This window comes from Dreissena polymorpha, chromosome 1 (genome assembly GCF_020536995.1).
Source record: "Dreissena polymorpha isolate Duluth1 chromosome 1, UMN_Dpol_1.0, whole genome shotgun sequence".
Classification (NCBI taxonomy): Eukaryota; Metazoa; Mollusca; class Bivalvia; order Myida; family Dreissenidae; genus Dreissena; species Dreissena polymorpha.
The window spans coordinates 53,614,135-53,629,940 of NC_068355.1; the positions used below are offsets into that span (position 1 = coordinate 53,614,135).

A 15,806-nucleotide genomic window follows, 5' to 3' on the forward strand; every position below is an offset into this window, starting at 1 on the left:
CATGCCGCTTGATTTATTTATTTATGTCTTTAGAAAAGGTCTGGAAATTGAAGGAAGGAATTTTCAGTAAAACGAGGAAAAGGTTTCCAAATTATTTTTTTGCACATTATTTTAAATATAGTGTCGTGTAACCGGTAAACTGTAGGGCTACGTTTTATTAATTGTAAACAATGCCAATTTGTCGAACGACAATTGAGATTAAAAGATTATCCTTGTTATTCATACAAATAGGAATTGTCAACTGCTTTTGACATCGTATTTTAAACCGGGAATATGTCTTTAGTTAAAGTTCAAAACTTCATAAATGGCGAATTCGTCGAAAGTGCAAAATATCTCGATAGTTTTGACCCTTCTACGGGGGAAGTTTGGGCCAAAATACCGGACAGTGATCAAATGGACGTGGACAATGCAGTGATGGCAGCCAGGAACGCGTTTTTGAGGTAGCAGGTTTGACCTTGGAATACATATTCAGTATTCGTTCTGATGTAGAGTTATTTAATGTACTTTTTTTCATGCTGAAAGACTTGCAAATTCATAGTGTTAATTAAATAGCATATCATGATACAATGAGCAGGGCCGATACTATGAGAATAAGGGATACATTGGCATCTGTTAAGGTTCAACTTATAGGGCTGAAGAACAACAACAAAACTGCTGCATGAATATAACATTATTGATTTGTCATTCAATATTAGCCTACACTATTATTAACAGCTTTTTATAAATGGCTATAAACATAACTATGTGGTATGAAGCCTCAAGTCGCTGGGAGTTTCAACAGGTCACAGCATTTTTCATGTTAAGTCTGCCCTCTGGAATCCAGGCGGCTCTTTAATAAGTAAAATGATCAACATAAACTATTTTTTGACATGAATATTCACAAACAGATCATAACTGTATCCCTAATATGCAAATTGAAACAACTTACTTGATATGGTGTGATTGCAGATTAATGATATTAATCCAAGATTTAAGCATGTCAACAGTTCATGAAACTGTGTTAATTTGTGCACTGCAAAAGCGCTAAGTATTACCAATTTGAAAATATGCTAATTTATACATTGACAAAACTCTGGTAACCTCCGCAAGATAGATATTGAGTCTAATCAACTAATCTTGCTACAGGGACTATCTCCAGAACCTCCTTAAGATGTTTTTTATCAACTTTTTGTTTAAAGTATCCGCAAACAACACACAAATTGTTGTCGATGGTAACAGGTATTGTGTTTGTTACGATGCTTTAAATTGATGGAATTCGATTTTATAGACAAACTTGGGACTTATTTTTTACATGGAATTAGGTTTTATCAGGAAGAATTTTGAGCTGTACTTATAAAATCTCAAAGCATACAAGAAGAGCTTCAGAACTAGGATATGACAAAGAGTGGCACTAAGTTTCAGTGGTGCAGTCTTCAATATCCTTTCAATACTGTGTGCACCTATTTTACAGCAAATAATCATTTATATGTATACAATATGTTTATTCTTTAATGGTATTAAATGGTATGCTGTCTCAAAAGAAAAAAATACAAACACTATGTCCAGGATATTAGAATGGCAAACACGGTTATATTGTATGTTGTTTGTATAAAACTTATTTAGTGAAAACTGGTCTTAAGTTGGAAACTCAAATTTCTGGGTGTGGGTAAAAAGAGAATGTGATTTACCTAAATGTTAAAGGGGCCTTTTCACAGATTTTGGCATTTTTTTAACTTATTCATTAAATGCTTTATATTGATAAATGTAAACATTGGATCGTAAAAGCTCCAGTAAAAAATCAAGAAAAAAATTAAAAAAAGGAAAAGAACATTGCCCGGAGCAGGTTTCGAACCAGTGACCCCTGGAGTCCTGCCAGAGTCCTGAAGTAAAAACGCTTTAGCCTACTGAGCTATTCCGCCGAGTACACATTCGTGACGTATTTTATACGTTATATAAGCAATCTTCGTAGTTTCACAAAATTTAACGACAAAAACAGAACTCTCCAAATTATTCAATCGTTTCGCGTTGCAACGCTTTATAATTTTTAGGTTTTAAAATCGTCAAAAGATGCAAATAATGGCTATATTAGAGCATGGTTAATGTTCAGTATTACTGTTTCCTCACAAATATCATAACTAAAACGAAAACTTACGAATCTGAATCAACTTTTTTCAATTTTGTCAATTTACCAAAGCGTGAAAAGATCCCTTTAATGTAAAGTTAAGCAGCAAATGCTGACCAATCAATGACTGTGTTAACTTCTTACTGGCTAAGCTTTTAGCCTCCCCATGCATCCATGCAATCTCGTCAGGAGATGCTCTGTCTACTAATAAGACCACAAAACCATGCTTCTGATAAGATTGCGTAATTGTGCAGGCTGATTAGGATATAAGACCAGTTTTGGGCTATTTGGCATTACTCTGCGCATTTATAGTTTTGGACAAAATCAAATGGGTGTATTATTCAATGATGATCAGCTGCAAACCCATGGGCAAACAACCAAGATGTCTTTTGGATAATAAGAATTCAAGGATCTCATACTTTTTTGTTGAAATCTAGTTGGTCATCTACACCTGTGCAGGAGAGGTCCAGAATTCTACTGAAGGTGGCTGACATTTTGGAGTCCCGGCTTGATGAGTTTGCAGAGCTTGAGTCACATGACCAGGGCAAGCCAGTCTGGCTTGCTAAAACCATGGATATTCCCCGAGCTGTATTCAACTTCAGATTTTTTGCGACATGTGCATTGCACGATTTGAACAGGTGAATATCTAAAACTAAAATCACCTTGCAAATAAAGGTCAGATGGATTAATTACCATTTTACACAAGTATTCTTTTAAACTATGAGTTATTCTGCATGGCGAAGATTGGATAGTATCTGTGTAATAACTGATGTCGCTTCTAAAATGGCAAACAAATGCAACAGTATATATCATTTAGTGACAATAAATACATAATTATAAAACTAATTATTTTATTCATGGTAACCTTAACCCCAACTGCAAAAATGCCAGTCAGTTAACATGTGCAATCAAAACAATAAGTTGAGGTAACTGACCAGATGAGTTATCACCGTATGTAAATGAATTTAACGTTCGGTCAGCACATCTGCACACTACCGGTGCTGCAACTTTGGTACTCCTGAGCACTACCCACATTCCACTAAATACTATGACATTGATAGGTCCAATCAGATGCAGGCTTTGGATGCCTTCAACTACACCATCAAGATGCCAGTGGGTGTGGCTGGGCTCATCAGTCCCTGGAACCTGCCCCTTTACCTGCTCACTTTCAAGGTTGCCCCGGCGCTTATTTGTGGCAATACAGTGGTGGCAAAGCCAAGTGAGATGACATCGGTCACTGCATGGAAACTTGGTGAAGTCTGTAATGCTGCGGGTAAGTAGGAGACGTTTTTACGACTTAAGCATATACAGCTAATTGTCAAAATAACAATAAAGCAATAATAAATCCACATGCGTCAAAATAACACCAATTTTGTTTATGCATTTTACTAATATATGGTTTTTGTGAGAATGTTATAATTATGTAAGAGAAGGCTCTTTACTATTTATTTTAAATAAAGTTAAGTGGATATTCAAAATCCGTAATTGATTGAGAAAAAAATATGCAGTTTGATATCATATACAAACTTACAAATCTGAGGAAAAAATATTTTCTCTATATTTTCAGCTCTTAGTTGTGTCAATACAGCATTGAATGGATTGAAATTCATTTTCTTTTGCGTGTATGATCCTGTAGTGACTGTAGTCTGTTTATTTGTGTTTGCAATAAATGACTGTGTCATAACATGTATTCAGGTAGTTGTTTAGGAAGCAACTGTGTACATGCCGCTTGATTGATTTATTTATGTCTTTAGAAAAGGTCTGGAAATTGAAGGAATATAATTTTCAGTAAACCCAGGAAAAGGTTTCCAAATTATTTGTTTGCACATTATTAGAAATATTTGGTTCAGTACTAGATTCTATTTTTATTGTATTATTCTTCTTTAAGTTTATCAAACATTTGGTATCATGAAACTACATGATTTTTTTTTTAACAGGGTTACCTCCAGGCGTTCTCAACTTTGTTTTCGGCACAGGACCGTCAGCCGGGGAGGCAATAGTGAAACACCCCGATGTGCCAATTGTGTCATTCACAGGTGGAACAGTTACGGCTGTCAAGTTGAGGATAGCAGCCGCTCCATTCAGCAAGAAAATGTCTCTTGAGGTTGGTTTAACTCTGCAGAGTATCATGTATTAAGCTCACTGAAGACCTGGGGTCATATTCCAGAAGCATCTTAAATTTTATTCTTATCCTTAAATTTAGAAATTTTCTTATGTGTTTCATTTCATATTGCAATAGATTGGCATCAAGATATACAATTTAATTACATCATTATGCCAATGTTATTTTAGAAATACCAAAAAACATGTGTTTCCTTATTTAGTATAAATAAAAAACATTGTAATTTGGAACTTAAGTGAAATTATTTAAGAAATGACTTAAGATGTTTCTGGAATACCACCCCAGACCTTCAAGTGCTACAATATGAGCTACTCTGGCTTGACTGTCACTTGCTATTGCTCATTGTTGTTGGTTGTATTTCTCAACATAGTAATTTTTTTAAATAGTCTAAAATTCAAGAAAATAAGCAAATTTTGTATGAATGTTCATTAAAATAAAAATAAAAATCATTATTATTTGTAAACAATTTAAGAGAATAGACTTTTGAGTCTTGACCAACTTTCCTGATTTATTAAAAACATGCATGTCTGGGACAGTTCAATTCTCCTAAAAGAGGTGTTTACAAAATTTGATATTTTTTTTACATAAAGACAGGATCAAATTTCAGTTAAATATCATGTGAATGTTTCTTTTTAGCTCGACTATATATATATATATATATATATATATATATATATATATATATATATATATATATATATATATATATATATATATATATATATATATATTAGGCATGCAAGAGGTTACAAAAATCATTAACCGGTTAACCTTTATATATAACCGGTTATTAACCGGTTAACCGTAACACCTTATGCGTAGTTAAAATGATTAAAGAGTACGTCAAAAATGTCATACCGCATACACCGCTCGGTAGAAACAAAAGTAATTTTCAATCGCTTGCGTTGATAACATGCCAGTTTTGTAATAAAATTTATTATACAATTTATTTTAACAATTTTGTAAATGTATGTTATATATTTGATTTAATTTTCCTGCGTAAACGCAAAGGAGTAACAAATTAAATAACTACACAATATTCATTTTCTCTTGTTATTAACTGTTTTTGGTTGGGCCGCTTATATTACGTTCGCGTCGTATCGCTCACAAAAATGGTGTGTTCCTTTGTTCATTCTGTTTCAATTTTTGAAACTCAAAATTTCTCAATATAGAAATGTGATTGTCCTTTCAATTAATCAGTACATTTATTTAATAGCGAAGTAGCTAAGTATTATCATCTCAAATACTGATAGTTACGTATGTTTGTTAACGTACCATAGCGCGCAAATTTTAATCAATTACACAAATACTAAATTTTGAGGCTTTATTTTGTTTACATATTTTTAATTGATGTTTAATTATTTAATTACATAATAATTTGCTTTGATTAATAATACTTGCATCGGACGGTAATGGTGGAATCGTTGGACGTAAATTATAATAATAATCATAATTTCTGAAAAACAAGAACGACGTTAACTCGACAAAAAATTAACTACGTATGCAATTCTTGATAAAATTATTACTTATTAACACGAAATTTTCGCGAGCAATCAGTGTTGGATATTGGTTTACAAAACACCGTCCAATGTTTCAACTGTTTTTTTTTTATCGCGAGTTCAATAAACTTGACAATTACGTCTATGCTACTTGCTCCGACTCCCCGCAATTCGCTAGTTAAATTTTCGCGAGTTAAACAAAACAATCGTGTCAGTTATCAAAACGTACCCCCTATTTGTTATCACAAAGATATTGATTTATTGTTTTTATTAATTTGATTGTTGACACGTTATTTATTACCGTCGATGGTGCGTCATTTTGTTTTAACTAGAAGCCAGCGCAAGTTGGCAGTATGTCTCACACAAAAGTAAAATCGTACGATTTATTCCATGAAAAAAACATAATCAAATATTTTTTCCAGGTTAACCTTTTCCCGAAAATATTACCGGTTAACTGTCGTTTCGGTAGGTTAACCGGTTAACCGGTTAACCTCTTGCATTTCTAATATATATATATGTATATATATATATATATATATATATATATATATATATATATATATATATATATATATATATATATATATATATATACTCACCCTGGCGTTAGCGTTGGACAATGTTAAATTTTGCGACCACCACAAATATTTTCAATGTTCCTATGTACCTTGTCATATTGCTTTTATATTTTGCATACTTCTTTACCGACATGACCCCAATATAAAAACAAGAGCAGACAACTGTATCAAGCATTTTGTAAGAATTATGGCCCTTTTTTCACTTAAAATATTCATATTATTGATAAATCTATGTTAAAGTTTGCGTACCACCTCACATATTTTCTAAGTCCCTTAACATATTGCTTTCATATTTTGCATACTTCTTTACCAGCATGACCCAAATCTATAAACAAGAGCAGACTGTATCAAGTATTTCGTTAGGATTATGGCCCTTTTTTCACTTAGAAAATTGAAAATTTGGTTAAGTTTTGTGTTAAACTGCACTTTATTCCTAAAGTATCAAAGCCATTTCTTTCATACTTGCAACACTTACTAACTATAATAAGGGGACTGTGCAGGCTAAGTAATGTTACTCTGACTGGAATTTTAACAGAATTATGGCCCCTTTTATACTTTGATAATTGAACATTTGGTTATGTTTTGTGTGTTGGTACATTTTACTCCTAAAGTATCATAGCTATAATTGCTTTCAGACTTGGAACACTCACTAACTATCATAAAGGGGACTTTACAGGAAAAGTTACATAACTGTTGTTGGCATTTCAACGGAATAATGGCCCTTTTTTGACTTAGTCACTTTGAATATTTTATTAAATTTTGTGTTTAGATCCACTTTACTTCTACAGTATCAAGGCTATTGCTTTCAAATTTCAAATACTTTCTTATTATCATGAGGGTACTGTACCTGGCAAGTGGAATTTGCCCTTGACCTTTGAATGACCTTGGCTCTCAAGGTCAAATTAATAAATTTTGCTTAAATTGCCATAACTTCTTTATTTATGATCAGATTTGATTCATACTTTGACAATACAACACTTGCCTGACATACCACAATGGACTCCACCCAAACCATCCCCCATCCCCACCCCAGAATCCACCCCCCAAAAAAACAACAACAAACAAACACATTTTTATGCCCCCGAAGGAGGGCATATAGTGATCAGACTGTCTGTCCATCTGTTGGTCTGTCCGTCACACTTTGCGTTTAGGTTTCGAAAAATGCTCATAACTTCTATGTCCCTTGAGATGTAACCTTTATATTTGGTATGCATGTGTATATGGACAAGGCCTTTCCATACGCACAAAAAATTTGACCCCTGTGACCTTGACGTTGAACTTAGGGTCAGCGCTAAGGTTTTGAAATCTGCGTTTAGGTTTCGAAAAATGCTCATAACTTCTATGTCCCTTGAGATATAACCTTCATATTTGGTATGCATATGTATATGTATTATTTTGAAAGATAATGTAATAAATGACCACCCCCTCCACATTATACCCCCTCTCCACCCCAACCCCAATCCCCACCCAAAAAGATTTTTATGCCCCCTTTTCGAAGAAAAAGTGGCATATAGTGATTGGACTGTCTGTCTGTCTGTCTTTCCGTCACACTTTGCGTTTAGGTTTCGATAAATGCTCATAACTTCTATGTCTCTTGGTTATAACCTTCATACTTGGTATGCATGTGTATATAGACAAGGCCGTTCCATACGCACAAACAATTTTACCCCTGTGACCTTGACCTTGAACTTAAAATCCGCATTAAGGTTTTGAAATCTGCGTTTTTGTTTCGAAAAATGCTCATAACTTCTATGTCCCTTGAGATATAACCTTCATATTTGGTATGCATATATATATGGACAAGGCCTTTCCATACGCACACATTTTTTTACCCCTGTGACCTTGACGTTGAACTTAGGGTCCGCGTTAAGGTTTCAAAATATGCGTTTAGGTTTCAAAAAATGTTCATAACTTCTATGTCCCTTGAGATATAACCTTCATATTTGGTATGCATGTGTATATGGACAAGGCCTTTCCATACATACAATTTTTTTTACCCCTGTGACCTTGACCTCGAACTTAGGGTCCGCGTTTAGGTTTTGAAATCTGTGTTTAGGTTTCGAAAAATGCTCATAACTTCTATGTCCCTTGAGATATAACCTTCATATTTGGTATACATGTGTATATGGACAAGGCCTTTCCATACGCACACAAATTTTGACCATTGTGACCTTGACGTTGAACTTAGGGTCCGTGTTTAGGTTTCGAAATCTGTGTTAAGTTTTCGAAAAATGCTCATAACTTCTATTTCCCTTGAGATATAACCTTCATATTTGGTATACATGTGTATATGGACAAGGCCTTTCCATACACACACAAATTTTGACCCCTGTGACCTTGACCTTGAACTAAGGGTCTGCGTTTAGGTTTCAAAATCTGTGTTTAGGTTTTGAAAAATGCTCAAAACTTCTATCAAAGCGTTTATAGGGGGCATATGTCATCCTACGGTGACAGCTCTTGTTTTTCCTTTTTTATCCCCACGCTTTTTGAAAAAAAGGTGGGGATATTGTGGTGATCTCCGCCGTCCGTCCGTCCGTCTGTCCGTCCGTCTGTCCGTCCGTCTGTCCGTCCGTCCTGGCCACTATCTCCTCCTACACTAAAAGCACTAGAACCTTGAAATTTACACACATGGTAGCTATGAGCATATGTGCGACCCTGCACTATTTGGAATTTTGATCTGACCCCTGGGTCAAAAGTTATAGGGGTTGGGGTGGGGCCGCGTCAGAAATTATCACTCATTTTTTTAGGTTATTTTACATTTACTTCTTTATTTCTACACCGATTCACTTCAAATTGATACTGGACCTCACCTATGACAATACGGTCAATCTCAACCATGCATGGCCCCATTCCCAACCCTGGGGCGCCCCGCCCACATAGGCCACACCCACCAAAAATTTCCATTTACTATAATTTTTTCATTTCTACACGGATTCACTTCAAATTGATACTGAACTTTTGTTATGACATTAGGGTCAATCTCAACTATGCATGGCCCCAATCCCAACCCTGGGGCGCCCGCCCACATAGGCCACACCCACCAAAAAATTCCATTTACTATAATTTTTTCATTTCTACACGGATTCACTTCAAATTGATACTGAACTTCTCTTATGACATTAGGGTCAATCTCAACTATGCATGTTCCCATAACCAACCCTGGGGCCCCGCCCACATAGACCACACCCACCCAAAATTGCCTTTACTATAATTTCTTCATTTCTACACCGATTCACTTCAAATTGATATTGAACTTCTCTTATGACAATACAGTCAATCTCAACTATGCATGGCCCCATTACCAACCCTGGGGCGCCCCGCCCACATAGACCACACCCACCCAAAATTGCCTTTTACTATAATTTCTTCATTTCTACACCGATTCACTTCAAATTGATACTGAACCTCTCTTATGACAATACGGTCAATCTCAACTATGCATGGCCCCATTACCAACCCTGGGGCGCCCTGCCCACATATGTCACACCCACCCAAAATTGCCTTTTACTATAACTTCTTCTTTTCTACACCAATTCACTTCTAATTGATGATGAACTTCTCTTATGACAATACGGTCAATCTCAGCTATGCATGGCCCCATTACCAACCCTGGGGCACACCTAGGTCAAACATTCGGCGTGGGGATACGCGTCGGCCTCTGCCGCGCCATTTCTAGTTTTTCTTATTTTGAAAGATAATCTAATAAATGACCACCCCCTCCACATTATACCCCCTCTCCACCCCCACCCCACCCCCCACCCAAAAAGATTTTTATGCCCCTTTTTCGTCTGTCTGTCCGTCTCTCTGTCTTTCCGTCACACTTTGCGTTTAGGTTTCGATAAATGCTCATAACTTCTATGTCTCTTGAGATATAACCTTCATACTTGGTATGCATGTGTATATAGACAAGGCCGTTCCATACGCACAAAAATTTTGACACCTGTGACCTTGACCTTGAACTTAAGGTCCGCGTTTAGATTTCGAAATCTGTGTTTAGGTTTCGAAAAAAGCTAATAACTTCTAGCAAGCGTTTATAGGGGGCATAAGTCATCCTATGGTGACAGCTCTTGTTTTTTTAAACATTGTAAAAAACCCACAAATATTGATTTATTTCATTTTGGAAGGACCATCCCACCCAAGCTATTGCTATCAAACTTGAAATAAAATCTTATTACTTTGTTTTATGTCCTTACAAATGTTCAATAGATTGTGGAAAATATACCTGAACTCAGAATTGTTTAGTAAAGTACAAGTTCTTTAAAACATAGCGATCAATATGTTTCAATTATGGTCCTCTTCCAATTAGAATATGACTATATTACCTTGACCTTATTGAATATGAACAATTTCCCCATGATGGCTTACGTTAAACTGTCAAGCACTCAAATAGTCGAGCGCGCTGTCTTCTGACAGCTCTTGTTTAACCCCCCATGAGAATTTATGTAATCATTTTGTCCAAAACAACAACAAAGCAGCCAGAAGTTTGGACATGTCCCTTATACTAGCTAATTCTATGATATACTTAAACAAATGGTACTAAGTTCCAGTTAAAGTATAAGTTTGAAAATTGTGCCTCAGAAACAGGTGACGAAATTTCAAAATAATATCAAATGTGTGTGACCATCTACATATCTTTAATTCTTTTGAGCAATGTAGAGCAATCTAAGCTATATCTAATAGTATGTGTCTTAATTTAGTGCTTAGAACATAATATATCTCCTCTAATAAATGCCAGACAATGTTTACACTTGATTTCAGTTGGGTGGGAAAAATCCAGCCATAATATTCAATGATGCTGATTTTGAAAAATGCGTCGCCACTACAGTCAGGTTATAAAGACTTTTTTGTCATGCCTTGTTTTTAGCTCACCTGAGAAAGAAGTGCTCATGCTGAGCTTTTGTGGTCAGTCTATGTCCAGTATTGTGAGTCATGCGTTGTCAAATTTAGCTTGTTCACACTCTAGCAGTCATATGTTCATCCAATCTTGATAAAACCTGATCAGAATGTTTATCTTGCTAGATTTGAATCTGGGTAATGTGCACACACAAAGTTAGGTCGCTGGTTCCAATCTCTGTTAAAAAACTATATCGCTCTAGAAGACATTTGTCAAACTCACTCATGAAAATATTACGCATACGTTTGAATCTGGGTCATGCGCATACAACAACTTGGTCACCAGCTCAAATCTTAAAAAAGCATATAACAAATCCACATGTATGAACCATGAACTTCAACTAGTTTTTTCCCCAGACTTATGACCATTTGTCTATTCTTTCACTTAAAAATATATAAGCTTCAAAATGTTTCATACTCAACTCCTCTGTAACTGCTTCCATATTTCTCTCATACATTTGCAGCTGAATGACCTTAATACACCTATGATTGTACAGAAAGGAATATTTACCAATACCAGTATTTGCTGAATTATGGACCTTTTCTATTTCTCCACTTCAGAATACATGTATATTATTCTGAAAAGTGTGTGTCTTTAACTATTCTTTAACTGCTTGGTGGACTTTGTTAAAACTTAAACAGCTGAATATCCTTAATATTTAGATGATTGTAAAGAAAAGAATTTCTTCTGTGAACTGTTTTAGCAAAACGGTAGTGTTTGTCTTTTTGACCATTGTGGAATATGTTGTAGAAGTTTCTGTGTTCAAACAGATGGAATTGGATCTTGCACTACTTATTGTTTATACTTTCGACCATGTAAAAACTTAAGGTTAATTATGAACAAAAATTGCCCAGCCTGTGTGTGGAGAAAACAGTATATCTGGAATTAAACATAATTTGTTGCGCATAGAAAAGTCAGTCAGCATGATCAATTTTGCTTTACTTTTGAATAATTTTATTTCAAGATGCATGTCCAGAAATGTCGTCAGTGTAATTTTAATGTTTAAGTACATGTCCAGACATGATTGTATGCATAATTTTAATCTGAAGGTACATTTTCTAATAATGTTTTCTGCATAATTTTTATGTCAAAGTACATGTCTAGCAACGTTTTCTGTATAATGCTCTTAGGTCCAGCTTTACAAACCAAGGAGAGATCTGCCTGTGTACAAGCCGGATCTATGTGCAGAGTGGAATCTATCAGAAGTTCCTGGAGAGATTTGTGCAAGAGGCCAAGTATGCCAGCTGATCATTTATATCTTAGTTAACCTTTTACGTCTCAGATAAGCATTTTGATGGGTTTGAAGTTTATTTAAAAATTAAATCAAATTAAATACCTTTCTTAATAGATAATGGTTTCAAAGACTGCATTTCGAACTCTTAAAATAGAGATGAGCAAGAAACTGCATATATTTACTCCAAGACTGTTCTGGTTTTATGCAGGTTGCATATAGCCATGTTCACTTTGCTTCTGTGTGGTAAAGGGTTAAATCATGAAATATTTTACCTGTGTTCCTATGTGCTGGGCACATTATTACTCTGTAACAATTGTTCATGTTGTGGTTTGAAAATTGTAGCAAAACCAAAACAACCGTATTTTGAGCATATTTAGTTAATAAAATTAATACTTGCAATTCAATCATTTGCTCATATATCATATAAAGGGCATACAAATATTCTCTTGTAAAATTAACAAAATAGCTATGGTTTCAAATTTGAAGAACTTTCTTTTTTGTATACTTCAAAAGTTGGTATGATGTATAGAACAAGAGATTGCCAAGCAATATGGTCCCCTACCGGTGAAACTCCACCATTGTCAGTAAAAAAAATAAATATTTTTTTTATTTGTTGCCATAGCAACCAGAATTTTTGACGTAGGCACAACATGAAATGACGTGCATAATCTCCATATTGCCATCTATCCATGTTTCAAGTTTCATGAAAAAAATATTAAGAACTTTTAAAGTTATCGCAGGATCCAGAAAAGTGTGACGGACTGACTGACTGACAGACAGACTGACGGACAGACGGAGTGCAAACCATAAGTCCCCTCCGGTTTCACCGGTAGGGGACAATAATTGAGTGCTTAAATCAGAGATTTAATAAACCTAAAATGTATGCTATGGTTTGTTATTCGATGTATATGGCTGAAGTACTTATAGGATAAATAGTATGAATTGAGCCTCGCTTTGGGAAAACTGGACTTAATGAATGTGCGTAAAATGTTGTCATAGATTTACCAGCGCAGTCTAAACAGGCTGATCACAGACAACACTTTCTTCCACATTTGAAATTACATAAGTGATACTTCCTTGAAGCGAAACATTTCATGTATGTAGAGAGTGTTGTCCCTGATAACCCTGTGTGGACTGCATAGGCTACTTAAGGACAACACTTTACACAAATACATCAAGCCGTGCTTTCCAAGAACAAGGCTAAACTTGTCATCAACGCTTTTTGTTTGATTTGCAGGAAGTTGGTTGTAGGGGACCCAAAATCCCCTGACTCCTTCATGGGGGCCCTTATCAGTAAGGAGCACTTAGCCAAGGTCAGGGGGTACGTGGATATTGCCAGACAGGAGGGGGCCACAATTCTATGTGGGGATGAGCCTCTCAACCTTCCTGAAAGGAACAAACAGGTCTGTTACCATGGAAACAAGTGAAATCTGTTAAGTTGATGGAATTGCATGTCTCTATGTTTTGTAAGCTATCACACTTTCCCAAAAAGTGTTTACTCTAGTATTGTGCATGTGTACTGTTGATAAGGTATCTTGGGATAAGCTTTAACTATATATATATATATATATATATATATATATATATATATATATATATATATATATATATATATATATATAGTTAAAGCTGTATGTATCGCGTCGTGAGAAAACCTGCCTTATTGACATTTACAACGTCATCAAGAAAATGACGTCAAAGATTTCTGCGTACATTTCGTGCTATTTTTACCGAAGCAAGTTTACATGAAAGTAAAATTATAAGCAATACTTATTGTGATTTTTCTCAATATGGACGTGGAATTAGAGGTAAGCACCTTTTACTTTTAATATTCTGATTTGGTTTTGAATTTGGCATGCAATTGTAGTAAATAAACTTAAATTATTTGGCATGACTTGAAGCACTGTTTAAATGTCGCGTGGTTTTCTCAAGAAATTTAAATTATTATGCCCCCCTTCGAAGAAGAGGGGGTATATTGCTTTGCTCATGTCGGTCGGTCGGTCGGTAGGTCGGTCCGTCCACCAGGTGGTTTTCGGATGATAACTCAAGAACGCTTGGGGCTAGAATCATGAAACTTCATAGGTACATTGATCATGACTTGCTGTTGGGAATTTGTTCATGTTACGACGCTTTCGCGCCATTGTGCGGAACGTCACGTTACGTTAACGTCATAACTGTGAGTTCGTTGTTTTTATACATTGAGTTTTGAAATAGATTCAGAACTAGACACAACGTTTTCTTCTTTTTATACGATCACAAGACATTTTGGTGCCATGACAAACTAGTTAAGAGTCGAAATATGCAGCTGAACAAGCTCATTGCGATGCGCGACGGTCATCGTCACCTTATATCCAGAGAACTAGAGAGATTCGACTCAACCGAGTTAACGACATCAGAGTACGAGAGATTACTTCACATGATTGTGGAAGAAGCAGAAGAAGTGAGAACGCTGAACGATAAGATCGTCAACCATAACGATATCGAAGATTTATCATCGGAACTGGTCGAGGGAAAATCATATTCATTCGACTTAGAGTTAAAGATACAAAGACAAAGAGATAATCGGAATAAACGTATCGGAAACAAAGAAGAAATTACATCGAACGTTTCACAAGACATTTATCAAAACAGGAAGCAGCCCGACTACACCGTGCACAGCATTCCGGTCGTGAACAACGCCCCCTACCTTGCACAACAACTACTGACTCAGGCGACACCGGCCGCTCCCTTAACATACAAGCTACCGCGCTACAAATACCACGCCATTGAGAAGCATGTGATGGGTAATTCAGCGATAATCCTGCCCAGACCGGATGTGCTTCAGGGAGTGGATAACGCTACGATCAAGATGTGCACAAATAGCAGAACCCGAAACACACACTCAGAAAAGAAGACAAAAACGGATGCAGTTAATCGTTCAAATTACACAAAGGATACATTGACTCCCCGGCGTGTATTTCTAGTACAAAAGGGATCTCACGCCGGAAACCAAGAAGACAATCTGATGGAAGCGGTACAAGAGAGTGGTTCAGACGACTCGGGTAGAAAAGATGTGACGTTCACTTTAGTTGGTAACAGTCAGGAAGAGAGCACGATGATCTCCACGTTGGTTATACCGGACCGCACGATTCCCTGCAGCCAGAGGATGCCATTAAAAAGCGAAAACGAGCCGGTTTTCAACAGTGCGCCGGAAGTGGGTGAGAGCGGTGATACATTCCTCAAGCGCCTGCAGCTCTCCAAACTTCAGAGTCAAAATGATTCGTGTATGCCGTCGGGTCATGAGTTTTGCTTCGAGGCAGTAGTGAATAAACGTTACAACCGCTAGAAACAACGCAGACGGAAAAAGAACTCTAAGCACCGACAGCCGGTCTTCGTCCC

General features: G+C 36.1%; 2 protein-coding genes across 2 annotated transcripts in view; both read left to right on the forward strand.

The window, feature by feature from the left end:
* Positions 1-156: 156 nt before the first annotated feature.
* The window catches only part of LOC127881169 (2-aminomuconic semialdehyde dehydrogenase-like), a 25,027-nt gene continuing 9,377 nt past the window's right edge, over positions 157-15,806 (forward strand). Inside the window, exons 1-7 of the mRNA XM_052428867.1 lie at positions 157-440; positions 2,539-2,739; positions 3,163-3,374; positions 4,039-4,205; positions 11,059-11,129; positions 12,325-12,429; positions 13,666-13,831. Of these exons, the coding sequence (XP_052284827.1) occupies positions 274-440; positions 2,539-2,739; positions 3,163-3,374; positions 4,039-4,205; positions 11,059-11,129; positions 12,325-12,429; positions 13,666-13,831 (1,089 nt within the window). The 5' untranslated portion in view covers positions 157-273. The remainder of the gene's footprint in view (positions 441-2,538; positions 2,740-3,162; positions 3,375-4,038; positions 4,206-11,058; positions 11,130-12,324; positions 12,430-13,665; positions 13,832-15,806) is intronic.
* Positions 14,067-15,806, forward strand: part of LOC127881174 (uncharacterized) — a 7,972-nt gene continuing 6,232 nt past the window's right edge. Inside the window, exon 1 of the mRNA XM_052428905.1 lies at positions 14,067-14,236. Within this exon, the coding sequence (XP_052284865.1) occupies positions 14,219-14,236 (18 nt within the window). The 5' untranslated portion in view covers positions 14,067-14,218. The remainder of the gene's footprint in view (positions 14,237-15,806) is intronic.